Source organism: Trichomycterus rosablanca, chromosome 2 (assembly GCF_030014385.1).
Source record: "Trichomycterus rosablanca isolate fTriRos1 chromosome 2, fTriRos1.hap1, whole genome shotgun sequence".
In the NCBI taxonomy this organism is placed as follows: domain Eukaryota; kingdom Metazoa; phylum Chordata; class Actinopteri; order Siluriformes; family Trichomycteridae; genus Trichomycterus; species Trichomycterus rosablanca.
In genome coordinates, this window is record NC_085989.1 from 44849733 (window position 1) to 44864692 (window position 14960).

Sequence of the window (14960 nt, forward strand, 5' to 3'; positions counted from 1 at the left end):
TCAATCAGATGTTTCTAACACACCCATTGCTGACAGGTTGCTAAAAATTACTTACGTAGATGAGGCCTGAGTAGTATCTCTCCTTCAGGTTGTGCAGCACAGATGCCTCGTTGAGGCAGGTGAGCTCGGCCATGTCCTCCACCTTGTTGAACTTGGGCGGGTTCATTTTCTGGATGTCGTCTTTGTTGACGCGGACCTTCTTGCCCGAGTCCGAAAGCTCCACCATCACCTCGTCGCCGTACTCCTCCCTGATGGAACCGGCCTCGAAGCCCACCCGCTCCGACGGCACCCACACCAGCTTCTTGGACGCCCAGTCGGCCTGCGCCAGCGGATTGTTCACCACGGAACGGTCCACGTACAGGTACTTGTCTGCAGCCGACATGATTGCTGCGAGAGAAGAGAGAAAAGAAATGGATGGATTAGTTAAGTGCTTGTTGAATACAGAAATGAATCAGGATGGATATCAGATTATGTACGATTTATGATTATATATACAGTTGGCTGTGTCTGTGGGAGGGGAGGACAGCCGTGGAGTCTTGTATAATGAGTGACCGTCCATTAGTGAGTGTCTATATTGCAAAAAGCAATAAGGAATTGAAATGACTAGACTGAAAATAGCCAGTGATTAATGAACGATTATCAGTAATATACAAAAAGAATATACAAGATATAACATGAATATAATGTTCATTAATAATAACTGGGTGGTTGTGTGGTGCAGTGGTAAATTATGCTAGTAAATTATGCTAGCCCACTACTGCTGGGATGCTGGGTTCGAATCCCCAGTGTCTGGGGTCGGGTGGCCGAGGCTCCGCGATGGATTGCTGTCTTGTCTGGGGTGTGATACAGTACTGCACCCACTGATTACAGTTATGGTATGATGTTAATAATAAAATAAAATATTGGTGCTGGAGCCTATCCCAGCTTTTTAATGGGCGCAAGGCACACAGTAACACCCTGCATGTTTTTGGACTGTGGGAGGAAACCGGAGCTCCTGGAGGAAACCCACACGGACAAGAGCTGTTCATTCTGTTTTTTGATCATTGCTAATGTAGAACCCTTTTTCACATATGCACTCTGCTAATCAGGGTCCTTACACAGCGTTTGAAGACTCCACCCGCATAGTCCGGTCATCCCTCCCTAGCAGAAACGTGTCTGCTGCAGGCACTGCCAATTATGCCTGCTAGATGGCGCCCAGCAGACCAGTGGCAATGCCGAGTTTTGAACCGAGGAGTTCAGAATCTCTGCGCTGGTGTGCCAGCAGAATATCCCGCTGCGCCACCTGTGCGCATTCAATTTTGATCCATATACGAATCAGATGAACCGGCCGCTCAGGTGGCGCAGCGGTAAAACACGCTAGCACACCAGAGCTGAGATCTCGAATACATCACATCGAATCTCAGCTCGGCCATCCGGCTGGGCTGAGCGGCTACATGAACGACGATGGGCTGTTGTTCACAGGGTGGGATGAGCCGGACCAGGGTTACTCATAACTGGTGCAATTACGACCTCTGCTGGCTGCACAGAGTAGAGGAATAATGCTGATCAGGGTGTGGCTCTCCGTACACAGTGCTGAAATGCATTGCACTCATCAAAGTGTAGGTGACGAGATGCATACGGCTGCTGCCCACGTGTCGGAGGGGGCGTGTGTCAGTTCGCTCTTTTCAATCAGGGACGATGGTCAGCACCAGTAGAGAGGAACCATAATGCAATCGGGAGAAAAAGGGGAGAAAATGCAAAAAAACAAACAAACAAAGGAATCAGAAGAACCCAAAACATCCACAGGTTAAACACACACACACTTCTACAGAATATATATGCATTGTAAGAATACGTTCACAACGTCTATACTGGAATGAAAAGGCTACAGACTGAAAGCCTGTAGAGCCTCGCCCTTCATAATAATGCGGTAAATGCATTCACACCCTCCCAAAACTTCTGACCTCAGTACAAACCTCCAAATTAAAATAGCAATAATTAAATCATTTAAGAATAAAGAAACACAATCATTTTTTATTTCTCTTGACGAGTGTGAATGTAGGTGCTACTACAGATCGTTTATCTACACATATACATTAAAGCTGATTTAATACCGTCTTCACTCACGACATAGCAACACAAAGCCAGACTCGACCTGTGTGGGTAAAACCGGCTCTACTGGTTACCAGTACAAAAACAACCTCGGTGTGGGTGTGTCGAGGAAGACGAGAGATGAATTCTCATTGGTTCGCGTTAATACCAGAGTAAAAGAGGTCGGATTCATCCATCAAGTGCGACGCTAATTCGAATAGTCAGTGTGTATAATGCGACGGCTTACTGACAGGTTTTTCGAAATACTGATTCAGGTGTGTGTGTGTGTGTGTGTGTTGTTAGTGCATTCCATTCCCTGCAAGTCCCCCCCCCCCCCCCCCCCCCACACACACACAGTGGCATTCAAATATTTTCAAACAACATGAAATGACTAATAAAAAAGTGAGTTTTTTATATACACTATATGACCAAAAGTATATGGACACCTGACCACGAGCTTGCCGGACGTCCCATTTTAAAAACAAATGGTATTAAAATAGAGTGACCTCTACGTGATCCTTGCACTCTTGTGAGAAGGCTTCTTGCAAGACTTGGAAGTATGTCTGTGGAAATTTGTGCCCATTCTGTAGCACAAAAGAACATCTGTATGGCTGGGCACTGATGTTCGTTTCAAATTTGGTCAGTATTGTTCCATTTGCTCTGATCACGATGTCTCTCAACAACCTGCCCAGGTGGAGCGCTCCGGGTCCTTTCTATGCGGGGTTTGCATGTTCTCCCCGTGTCTGCGGACGCACAGAAAGGACCCGGAGCGCTCCACCTGGGCAGGTTGTTGAGAGGCCTAGGGTTCATTTTGCATCTCCAATTAACCTGACTGCATGTCTTTGGACTGTGGGAGACATGGGGAGAACATGCTAACTTCACGTCGCTCTCCTCTCATTGTTGTTGTTGACCAATTAGATCAGGATTAAAGACAGAACGAGCACCAAGAGAGGAACGTTCACCACATGCTGCTGTAAGTATGTGGTTTGGACAAATTAGCCTACTTTGTTGATTATATGGTGCAATACGCCTGCGTGTGTGTGTGTGTGTGTGTGTGTTGGGTTCATGTGCTATTGAGGTAGCTTATTGAGGTTCTTAACCCTCAATTGCTCAAGTTGTATTCAGTCGTAATTGTAGCTCACTTTGGATGGAAGCATCCGCTAAATGCAGCAAATGTGACTGTAAATGGACCCACTGCGACCCTGACCAGGATGGAAAACATCAGTAGTAAAACATGAAATGAAAGTGAAATGATATTATGTGTCTTATGTGTCTAATAGCCCAGAACTAGTGAAAACGTACAGTTTATAAGTGGTTATAAATCCCCAGGGCCGGTTAAACAAAAAGGTCAGTACAAGTCTGAACACGACGGAGAGGGCCACGCCCTGTTTCCCAGTCTCCACTGTTTTCTTTCGAAGTGGCACTTGGCTAGCAAGAGGTTGCACGACTGGTTTTCACTCAGTGCAGGTGTTGTGTAAAAGCTGTCACACTGTAGAGCTTTCACTCCTCAGGCTAGCATTAGCATTTCTCCTCCACAAGAGACTAAACTGCTTCCGCTGGTACTGCTAGCACAATAACATTAGCATTATACAGCTACACTTTTAGCTACACAGTATAGCCTTTTACTACAGCTACACTTGTGGCTAACATTAGCACCACAGTATAGCCTTTTACTACACCTACACTTTTAGCTAACATTAGCACCACAGTATAGCCTTTTACTACAGCTACACTTTTAGCTAGCACTACAAAGTAGTGCATTTTAACTCCAGTTACATTTAGCTGTTTATCATTTTAGTGAGCAATTTTATGCTAGTTCTATACAAGTTTTGGCACTGTTTGAAAAAAAAAAATGGTTCACAGTTTTTCAAGACTTTGCAGTTGAGATAATAATCTACCTCCTTTGATCCTAATCTAGTCGTTGTCAATTCCCTCCAACTGTAATCATGCCGTTAGCTCGCTGAGACTATCACGTGTGTAGTCGCACACACTTTTCATCTGCCCACAATGAGTCTCAGAGAGACATGCTAAGCTCTTCAGATCTTCCACTACTAATGCAGGCACCTTGATTAGACTGCAGAGGCAACTATTACACTGCAACAATGAATTTTTGAACCTTTTCTCACCCATACAGACACAGCCAATCGTGCCTGTTTGTAATCGCCCAGCCTAGCACAGCTGAGATTTGAACTCGGATTTCGTCTGCAGTTAAAATAACCGTGAACATTAATTTGAATGCTCTCCTAATTCCTTATTTATGATTGTTATTGACTTTCGCTAGTACCATTTCTGTGTTTATATAAACAGAGCTAGTCTGACTGCACCCGATATAAAGTACATGGAACAGTGGTCTCTTGCCAAGGTTATGAGATTAGCCCAAACTGTCACTTTGTGATGAGATGAAATTTGTCTGGAGAAACAATAACAATCAAGAACCTTAAAAATGCTGCTGGAAGATGGACGAGACTGTCCACAACTGAGCAAGCTTTAAATAAGCTTAGAGGTTGCCACACAAAAAAAGATCCAGAACGTATTGTTCACATTTAAACCTCTATAACATTTAAACCTGTGGTGATATAAAGCTTGCTAGACTGTAGACAGTGTCACGTTCTGGCAGGTTTGGTTTTACGCCACCAAATAAATGTAATTTATTTTAAGTATATATGGGTATATATAAATATACGTGTTTACTAAAAGAAATTGATTATTTTAATTTAGCTGTAGCCACTAAAGAGCTATACTTGGTGTAAAAGGTTCTTAAGATCCCAAACTTCTCAGAAGACAGTGGTGGAGACACATCCGAGAGTGTATGAGAAAATCCTGCTCACATGTAGCTAACATCAAGCTTGTCTGCCATGCTAAAGTAACACACACATCACTCTACACAAACCACAACTGCCCTGGGTGGTTCTTATCTCTACCCAAAATCCCTCTCTCCAGATCCCCATCATAAATACAAACTCTGTCTCTAAACTCTGACCCCACAGCTGACTTCCATCACCACCATTCCTCCACCCCCCTCCTTCCTGGTGCATTTTCCCCACCCCCCTAAAATGATAAATTCTTTGTTTATTCAGACTGTCAGGGTCACATTCCTGCCATACTCACGTCTTATCGTTAAAAGAAGGAAAAAAAGGCTAGTTTTATTAAATCCTCTCCTCCTACCAGCGGTTTTCTTTATCACTTTCAGTCACTGTTTAGATTCGGGTCAGGATTTAGAAAGAGAGTTTAATACTCTAATGTACTGAAAGCTATTTTATACACTTCCACTAGGGTTTGGCGATACAGCCAAAATGATTTTATTTATTATTTTTTAGCTGTTTTATTTATGTACTGTCTTCCTTTTCTCCCCAGTTTAAAATACCCAATTAGCCCAATATTTTGCATGACACATGCTGCCTCCCACGCATGCGCAGTCCACAACTCTACTTATTCGCTCATACATGAGACCAGTCTAGCATATGGAGAGTCACACGCTGATCTCCGCATTCCTCCACTTCTGTACAGGCGCTTTGGGCTACTAACCAGGGTCCTTACACAGTGTCAAAGACCCCACCCCAATTTTTTAGTCCGGTCATTTCCCACCCAGCAGACTAGTGGCCAATTTTGTCTTCTGCAGGGTCTGTCAATCGTGCCTGTTAGGGGGCGCCCAGCCGACCGGTATCACAGCTGAGATTTGAACTCGGGGAGTTAAGAATCCCAGCACTGGTGTGCTAGCGGAATATCACGCTAGATGATTTTAATGTGTAAGTCATTTAATGTCACATTAACAGTAAAAGTTGCTCATGTTAGTTATACTATGTAGCTATTAAAATCTGTTCACATGACATCTGTTGTGTCTTTTAGTAAAACCTGATTAAAAGTGCTCTGTTGGAGATCTGTATAAAATAAACCTTTCTGTTTTGTCATTTCTCTTGATCTGTTCAGTTTGGATGTGTACTACATATTGATGTTAATAAGCGTTCTCCACTGTGGTATAAATAGAACAGCAAGATCTCTATCAGTAAACACTTTCATCCACTGGTATATAGATCAGCACATCTACATGTACTAACCAACATTATTTACATAAACCGTCAAGGTCTACCAGTGGGCTGTGATATTTATCAACTCCGTATAAAGTGTGAACATGGCACAATAAACGCTATAAGCTTATGGGGGGCATCTTAACTTTCCAAAATAGCACACAAGTCAAGGGTGCAGCGTATGACATTGCAGTGGGTGAAGTATTACACATAAACACCAGTGTTGGTAACACCATATAATGTCACATTGTCTAAGAATATATATATTTACAGTGGCTAAGTGAGTAGCACTGTCACCTCACAGCAAGAAGGTCCTGGGTTCAATCCCCAGGTGGGGCGGTCCGTTTCCTTTCTGTGTGGAGTTTGCATGTTCTCCCCGTGTTTGTTTGGGTTTCCTCTGGGAACTCTGGTTTTCTCCCACAGTACAAAGACGTGCAAGTGAGGTGAACTGGAGATACTAAATTGTCCATAAGTGTGTTTGATATTAAACTTGTGAACTGATGAATCTTGTGTAATGAGTAACTACCGTTCCTGTCATGACTGTAACCAAAGTGTGTAAAACACGACGTAAAAATCCTAATAAGCAAACAAACAAGGGTTTTACAAAAAGTTTCTGCACTTTTTTAACTCTATTTATTAAATTTATTAAATTTTAAAAACAAATGACATCACTTTTCTACATATTCACCTTCTTATGCACTTTTCCCAGCGACATACCAACTTTTTAATGGCATCAAGAAAAAATGTTTTTAGTTGAGAGTGTAGCCACAGATGCACCTCTACTTTCACATCATCATCACATGAAAATCTTCTACCCCTTAAGGCTTCTTTGAGCGTCCACAAAGGTGGACATCAGATGGAGCTGAATATGGATAATAATCCATAAGTGTCTCTCAGACACGACCAATTACTACCTCCCACCCTCACCGCTATATATACAGTGTATCACAAAAGTGAGTACACCCCTCACATTTCTGCAGATATTTAAGTATATCTTTTCATGGGACAACACTGACAAAATGACACTTTGACACAATGAAAAGTAGTCTGTGTGCAGCTTATATAACAGTGTAAATTTATTCTTCCCTCAAAATAACTCAATATACAGCCATTAATGTCTAAACCACCGGCAACAAAAGTGAGTACACCCCTAAGAGACTACACCCCTAAATGTCCAAATTGAGCACTGCTTGTCATTTTCCCTCCAAAATGTCATGTGATTTGTTAGTGTTACTAGGTCTCAGGTGTGCATAGGGAGCAGGTGTGTTCAATTTAGTAGTACAGCTCTCACACTCTCTCATACTGGTCACTGAAAGTTCCAACATGGCACCTCATGGCAAAGAACTCTCTGAGGATCTTAAAAGACGAATTGTTGCGCTACATGAAGATGGCCAAGGCTACAAGAAGATGCCAACACCCTGAAACTGAGCTGCAGCACAGTGGCCAAGATCATCCAGCGTTTTAAAAGAGCAGGGTCCACTCAGAACAGACCTCGCGTTTGTCGTCCAAAGAAGCTGAGTGCACGTGCTCAGCGTCACATCCAACTGCTGTCTTTGAAAGATAGGCGCAGGAGTGCTGTCAGCATTGCTGCAGAGATTGAAAAGGTGGGGGGTCAGCCTGTCAGTGCTCAGACCATACGCCGCACACTACATCAAATTGGTCTGCATGGCTGTCACCCCAGAAGGAAGCCTCTTCTGAAGTCTCTACACAAGAAAGCCCACAAACAGTTTGCTGAAGACATGTCAACAAAGGACATGGATTACTGGAACCATGTCCTATGGTCTGATGAGACCAAGATTAATTTGTTTGGTTCAGATGGTCTCAAGCATGTGTGGCGGCAATCAGGTGAGGAGTACAAAGATAAGTGTGTCATGCCTACAGTCAAGCATGGTGGTGGGAATGCCATGGTCTGGGGCTGCATGAGTGCAGCAGGTGTTGGGGAGTTACATTTCATTGAGGGACACACGAACTCCAATATGTACTGTGAAATACTGAAGCAGAGAATGATCCCCTCCCTCCGTAAACTGGGTCGCAGGGCAGTGTTCCAGCATGATAATGACCCCAAACACGCCTCTAAGACAACCACTGCTTTATTGAAGAGGCTGAGGGTAAAGGTGATGGACTGGCCAAGCATGTCTCCAGACCTAAACCCAATAGAACATCTTTGGGGCATCCTCAAGCGGAAGGTGGAGGAGCGCAAAGTCTCGAATATCCGCCAGCTCCGTGATGTCGTCATGGAGGAGTGGAAAAGCATTCCAGTGGCAACCTGTGAAGCTCTGGTAAACTCCATGCCCAGGAGAGTTAAGGCAGTTCTAAGAAATAATGGTGGCCACACAAAATATTGACACTTCAGGAACTTTCACTAAGGGGTGTACTCACTTTTGTTGCCGGTGGTTTAGACATTAATGGCTGTATATTGAGTTATTTTGAGGGAAGAATAAATTTACACTGTTATATAAGCTGCACACAAACTACTTTTCATTGTGTCAAAGTGTCATTTTGTCAGTGTTGTCCCATGAAAAGATATACTTAAATATCTGCAGAAATGTGAGGGGTGTACTCACTTTTGTGATACACTGTATATATTTGCTGCCACTGTTAGACCCTTGAGTAAGTACCCTTGAGTACGTCTCCGCTCCAGTAGGATTTTTACGTCATGTTTTACACACTTTGGTTACATTCATGACAGGAATGGTAGTTACTGGTTACACAAGTTTTTAATATCAAACACAGTTGTGAACAATTTAGTGTCTCGAGTTCACCTCACGTGCACGTCTTTGTACTGTGGGAGGAAACCGGAGCTTCTGTAGGAAACCCACAGAGACACCGGACCGCTCCAGCTGGGAATCGAACCCAGGACCTTCTTGCTGTTAGGCAAAAGTGCTACCCACTAGTAATAATAATATAACTTTGTAGTTGTAGCCTAGAGGTTAAGGTACTGGACTAGTAATCGAAAGGGTGCTGGTTCAAGCCAGGTTGCTACCACTGCCAGGTTGCAACTGTGAGCCCCTGAGCAAGGCCCTTAAACCTTGATTGCTTAGACTGCATACTGTCACAATACTGTAAGTTGCTTTGGATAAAAGTGTCTGCTAAATGATGAAAATGTAAATGTAAATATCTGGAGGTATTATAATAGTTATTCTAATAACTTTACAGTTAAAATTCCAGAAGCATACCCTGTCTGTGTGAGTATCGGCTTGATCGAACAATACTAGTAGTGCTTATCAGTCCACCATCAGCTAGGAGTGGCATACAAAGCTAAACCACACACATTCGCTTCATGCAAACAACAGGTCACTGTTCACCTACAGAGCACCATCATCATTCATACAGTACAGCAGAATGAGGACGGGCTATCTGCAAATCGTCTCATACAAGGGGTAATAAAACGGCTATAGCACAATCATATGAGCATCTGGTTCCAGATAAGTGGAGAGAGAATGAGGAGCTGCAATAAAAGAAAATGTTCAAGAGTCACCTTTATGACTCTGTAGAAGTCTGGCTAGTCTTACTAAGCCAATACAGAACGGATTGTTTTATTACCCGTCAGATAACGAGCCAGGAACTGTATTTCTACTCACAACTGAACTGTTCAGTTATCTTACAGGCAACGTACAGAAAGAAACGCGGTCTTTTACTGGTACAAAGTCCTGACACAGTTAAATCAGTCACACTGGGAGACTCCTGGGAGTCACAGAGCTAAATTTAGCCGCCCATTTATCCACCATCTGAAAAAACAGTGAAGTGAATCTGAATGGAAACTGTACAGCGCGGTGAACGCCCTTGATAAAAAGCCAGGGACGCAGCCCTCCTTACAGGAGCAAGTATGCATGCGCTAATTGAGTTATTCACATTATGAAAATTGGCCTGACATTTTACCGAGGTTTCTAACTGAGTTACCGTTCCAGTGGTTCAGGAATTACAGGGAACTTCTGAAAAAATTAAAAATGGAAGAATCTGTGCTTCAACATCTGCTAAAGGGAGAAAAACTACAATATCCAAACTGCATGTCAGGTTTCAGCCCTATATATAATCTGTTTCCATCATTCTTTCCATCTGTTTGACCACTGCTTTGTTCTCTTCACTGGGCAAAAGGTAGAAAACACCCCAGACAGGTTGCCAGTCCATCATAGGGCAAAAACACACACGCCTAAGGGCAATTTTGTATCTCCAATTCACCTCACTTGCACGTCTTTGGACTGTTGGAAGAAACCGGAGCTCCCGGAGGAAACCCACACGGACACGGGGGGAACATGCAAACTCCACACAGAAAGGACCTGGACCGCTCCAACAGGGAATCGAACCCATGACCTTCTTGCTGTGAGCTCGAGCAACAATGCTGCCCTCTTCACATATTTATTCTGTTTTCAGAAAATATTCAATAATTTCTCTGTGATGATTATAATTTAAGTAGCACTGCCAGGGGAGACGCCAGCAGCGATCACGTGAGGGTGCCACATAAGAGAATTTGATCAAAGCACATAGTAAAATCATTGCATACATGAGCACCATCCTTCTACATAACAATCAATGTGCATTGTTTTATAGCTTATGGACAATTTAAAACCTTTGTTTAAACACCAATGCTGAGGCGCATATGACCCAGAAGCAAATGTTCTCCATTGACATGTATTGATTTTTTTTTTTATATTTGAGGGTTTTGGGCTTGTTTTCCATATTTGTTGTTGTGGTTGTTTTCAACCTCTGTCACATGCATGACAACCAAGCTGACCATAGAGGCCCATAGGCTAGCTGGCACACACTTCCTCTTACACATGTGAAGTCAGTGGCCACTTCTTAACAATGAACAGTGATGCATTCCTACAGAGTTTTAACACATATGAAGGAAAACACAATGCCAGGAGTCTGTCCCTATGTACCTTTCACCTGATTGGTTTTTCAAAAATCACAGTGCTACATTTCACAGCAGTTGAATGATAGAATAAATGGAAGCTACAATACACAGCACAGCTACCTTAATAGTTGAATGTAAACCTAGAAGATCCAGCGACAGCGTGAGACTTCATGTTCTGTCTCAAATACGAAAATACTCGTCCATGTTTGGTTGGGATTTTTCCAAACTCAGTTACCCGAGTCGTGTTTTTAGCTGCTTTGCTTTGACATCTTGGACATTTTGACTAACCGATTGCTAACTGAATTGCGGTAGGATTGCTAGGACGTCTCATAGTGCAAATTAACCAGTAAACGTGAGACACTTGAAGGCTACACGAATGGTAAGCAATTTCTCATTACAAAAGAAGAAAGAAGTTGTTGGTTATTATTTTAATGAGTTGGATTTATCTGTCTTGAACTAAATATTAATGGTTTGTAGAACATTCCTGTAATCCCATAAGGGTTATAGTGTAACCCATGGTGTGACCCCACTAAAGAAGTACTGGAGATTATGGTGGAAGGGACTTCTTATATTTGGGAAATACTGCAGAATGTGACAAATTGACAAGGATCTGGAAAAAACAAGTCAGTTACCACTATCACAAAGCTACGATTAATAAAAGCCTTGGTCTGGTCAGTATCCACATATGGATGTGAAACCTGGACACTAAAGAACAACTTTTGAGAACAAGTGCATCAAAAAACTTATAGAGAAAGATGACAACCACTGAGTAAGCTTACAAGATGGCCAGAACAGAAAAGCAGCTACTGAAGCACATGAAGTTCCACAAGTTACGTTACTTTGGACGAGTGATGAGGTGCCCACATGACAACATTGAAGTCAGTGTTATGAAAGGATTCAAAAGACGAGGAAGATTAAGAATAAACTGGATTAAAGACATGATGACATGAATTGCATTATCACTGGCTGACAGGGCAGTGGAGAAAGCTGACCCATCTGTGCAGCCTACCATCACAAAGCGATGGCGACGTAGTGACATGACGTGACCACATGCATCTCATCCGAACCCTGGCTTAAAAACTGAACTAGCTGAAGAAAAACCTTAAATAGTTTGTGTTTGTACTGTTTTTATTTCAATTCCAGTCAAACTGGATTTACAAATCACTGCTTAACAGTTTAGTAGTTTCGATCTGCTTTAGCACAAAAACAGCAGAATGTGACAGAGGAAATTTATCGAGGTTAACTAGCTCGTCTAAATGAACCTAAACACCGAGGTCGAATTCTCATTGATTTATAAGGAATGCAATGACGTCGTTCCAAATCTAGGACGTCACCGCTGTTGCTGAGAGACCACAAGTGACCCACGATCATCTCTGCTTCTCACTTGGATTGAAAGATACCGTACAGAGAAAGAACAGCACTAGCAGAAGGGAGGCTAGGTATTTCACCACTTTAATTAGAACCACACAGTCCTGATCGTCAGCCAGCCCTCGCACCCTTACGCTCCTCCCGTCTACTGGAGTTTCATTTCATTCCAGCCGGGCACCTCCCGGACTCCGTGGCTCATGGAGTCAGCGCTGCTCTGGAGAAAAGCAATAAATCCCAAGTATTATGGACTGTTGCTGGAATGTGAAGCGCTATAAAAGGCCAAATCTGAGTGGAAAAGAGGGCAGATCAGCTGCACCGGTGACGTCTCAAACACACGACGACTTAAACTGCTGAGGTACTTAAGAAGAAGTCCGACCAGAATTCACATTAGCACATTTTTCCCTTTACCTAAATTATAGCTTGCTCTAGAGATGTGAGGCTAATGCTGCAAACTAAAGTGAAGAAACCTTATAGACTTTATAAACATTTTAGTTTCGATCCATATTTATGTTGTTTAGAAACCTCAGACATGTTTACATCATTTAACACTGATTGTCAGACTGTTGTCTATAAAAATGGGATCTGAGATACGAAAACAGGAGAGCAGCAACATGGAACTCACCAGTTCTTTCTCCTAAACGTTCAGATTTTAATATTTAAACATTCTGATTATAATTAAGTTGAACTCTAATTGTACATTTTAATAGGGGCTCATTTAAATGAGAACAGCATTGAAACAGGATCAGTTCAGCCAAAAGGCAGGGTTGTGGAAATAAGAGGATTCGATGTAAAACTGTACCAAATCAGGTACGCAGACCAGACCACTAAGGTCACTCATAAGGAGCAGCCAAAAGAAAAAAAAGTATTACCTTTATATGGAGACCATCCACATCATCCACATAAAAACACACAGATATTCACACGTCCAGAATTTAACATGCAGTCAGGCTCCATACTGATGCAAAAGTCGTTCTGTTTGTGATTTTAATGCATAGTAGTTTTGACATTTATGATTTCAATATGGTCAATATGGCTCAACAAGGTCTGGAAATTCCTTCAAAATTCTTTCAGCGTACTTTTGGGATACATGCTGGTGTTTCATTTGATTACATTTAAACAGTTTATGGCATTTTATTGGTTGATTTTATCAGGTTGACACTAAGAATCACCAGAACTGACTGGTATTTGCTATGGACCAGTGGCGATTTCTCTAAGACTGCAAGGGAAGCTCAGGTTCCCCTAAAATGTAAAAAATTAAATGGTCAAATATGTACAGTTGTGTTAACATTTCATTGACAAATGCGTTAGAACACGTTCATCTCGAAGACTCAGCTACTTATCACAAATCGACTGACTCAAACTTCTCATACATTCCCGGAGCATCAATGCATTTGCCCGTAGAAGCTGAGCGTCTATTCACTTCTATGGGACTGCATGGGAGGGTTTTTTTCATTGCTTCGAAACTCGCCGGTCATTGGATAAATGCCACGATTTTGTCCCGTCCCCGGACGCTGAGCGTCTCTGGGGGCGAATGGAGCTGTGGGCGGGTCTGGACGCTGAGCTTCTGCAAGATGATTGGAGGATCAGTCGAAAGGCTGAATCCCGTTTTGATTGACAGCTATCACTGGGAGCTTCAGTCCCATCGTGGATTTTGCGAGTAAAGTCGAAAGACAAACTGCATCCCATTTCAGGCCATTTTCTTGAAAAGGATTGGAGGCCAGAATTTATATATAAATAAATTGACAAATTTTATGATGTAAGCTGACAATGAATTCCCCTCTTTGAAAGACCAGCAGCCGCCACTGCTATGGACTATCAAAAGTGTTTAACAACAATAATAATAACCTGTATTTATACAACACCTATCTTATACCCGAGGTCGCTTTACATATCAAAAGGTGAGAAAAAATTTATTATTATTATTATTATTGTTATTATTTTTAAAAGTGTTGGTTTAGTGAAACTGTTGTACAGTAGAACTTTGAGAAATGTGATTTTTATTTCAACTGGTTGTTAATATGACAAGATAAAATTTGAAAGACGTTTATCAATCCAAAAGTAAACAAATGATTTGTCAAATGATAAGTCATACACCATACGGTACCAATGTAGCGCCAAAAATAAACAAGCTACCAAAAATATACAGATATGTCTTTCTGTATTGCACCATTGGTTTTCAAAAAAAAAAATTGTTCCAGTTTTCTTTACCCATATAAGGAAAAGGAAAAAACGGAGGAGAGGAAATGACAAGCAAGGGAAAATATTTTGTCGTTTAAGTCACATTGTTGTGTGAATTCTTGCTCACGAAAAGCTCGGAAAAGTTTTCAAAACAAGCCTGAAACACACAGAACACTTCAACTTAAAAATTCCCCAGCATTCACTTTCTTTACTCTGCAACGTAAGCAAATGATTTAAACAAAAATAATTACGATTTTAATACAGTGGTACCTTGAAACACAACGTCAACTGGTTCCTGGACTGGCATTGAGTTTTAAAGACGTTGAGTTTCAAGGTGTTTTTTCCCATAAGGATGTATGAGAAACGTGTTAATGCGTTCCATGGTCCCGTGGACTCATATAGTTTAGGCTAGTGTAAAATAATGAGGTTGTTTTTGACACTTATACACTGAAAATAACACAGAT

General features: G+C 42.0%; 1 protein-coding gene across 3 annotated transcripts in view; it reads right to left on the reverse strand.

Moving 5' to 3' along the window:
- Nucleotides 1-14960, reverse strand: part of LOC134334113 (myosin-9-like) — a 90055-nt gene that overhangs the window by 61915 nt on the left and 13180 nt on the right. For all 3 annotated transcript variants that reach the window (XM_063016314.1, XM_063016300.1, XM_063016308.1), the window contains exon 2: nt 56-387. In XM_063016314.1, coding sequence (XP_062872384.1) covers nt 56-382 — 327 coding nt within the window. In that variant the 5' untranslated portion in view covers nt 383-387. The remainder of the gene's footprint in view (nt 1-55; nt 388-14960) is intronic.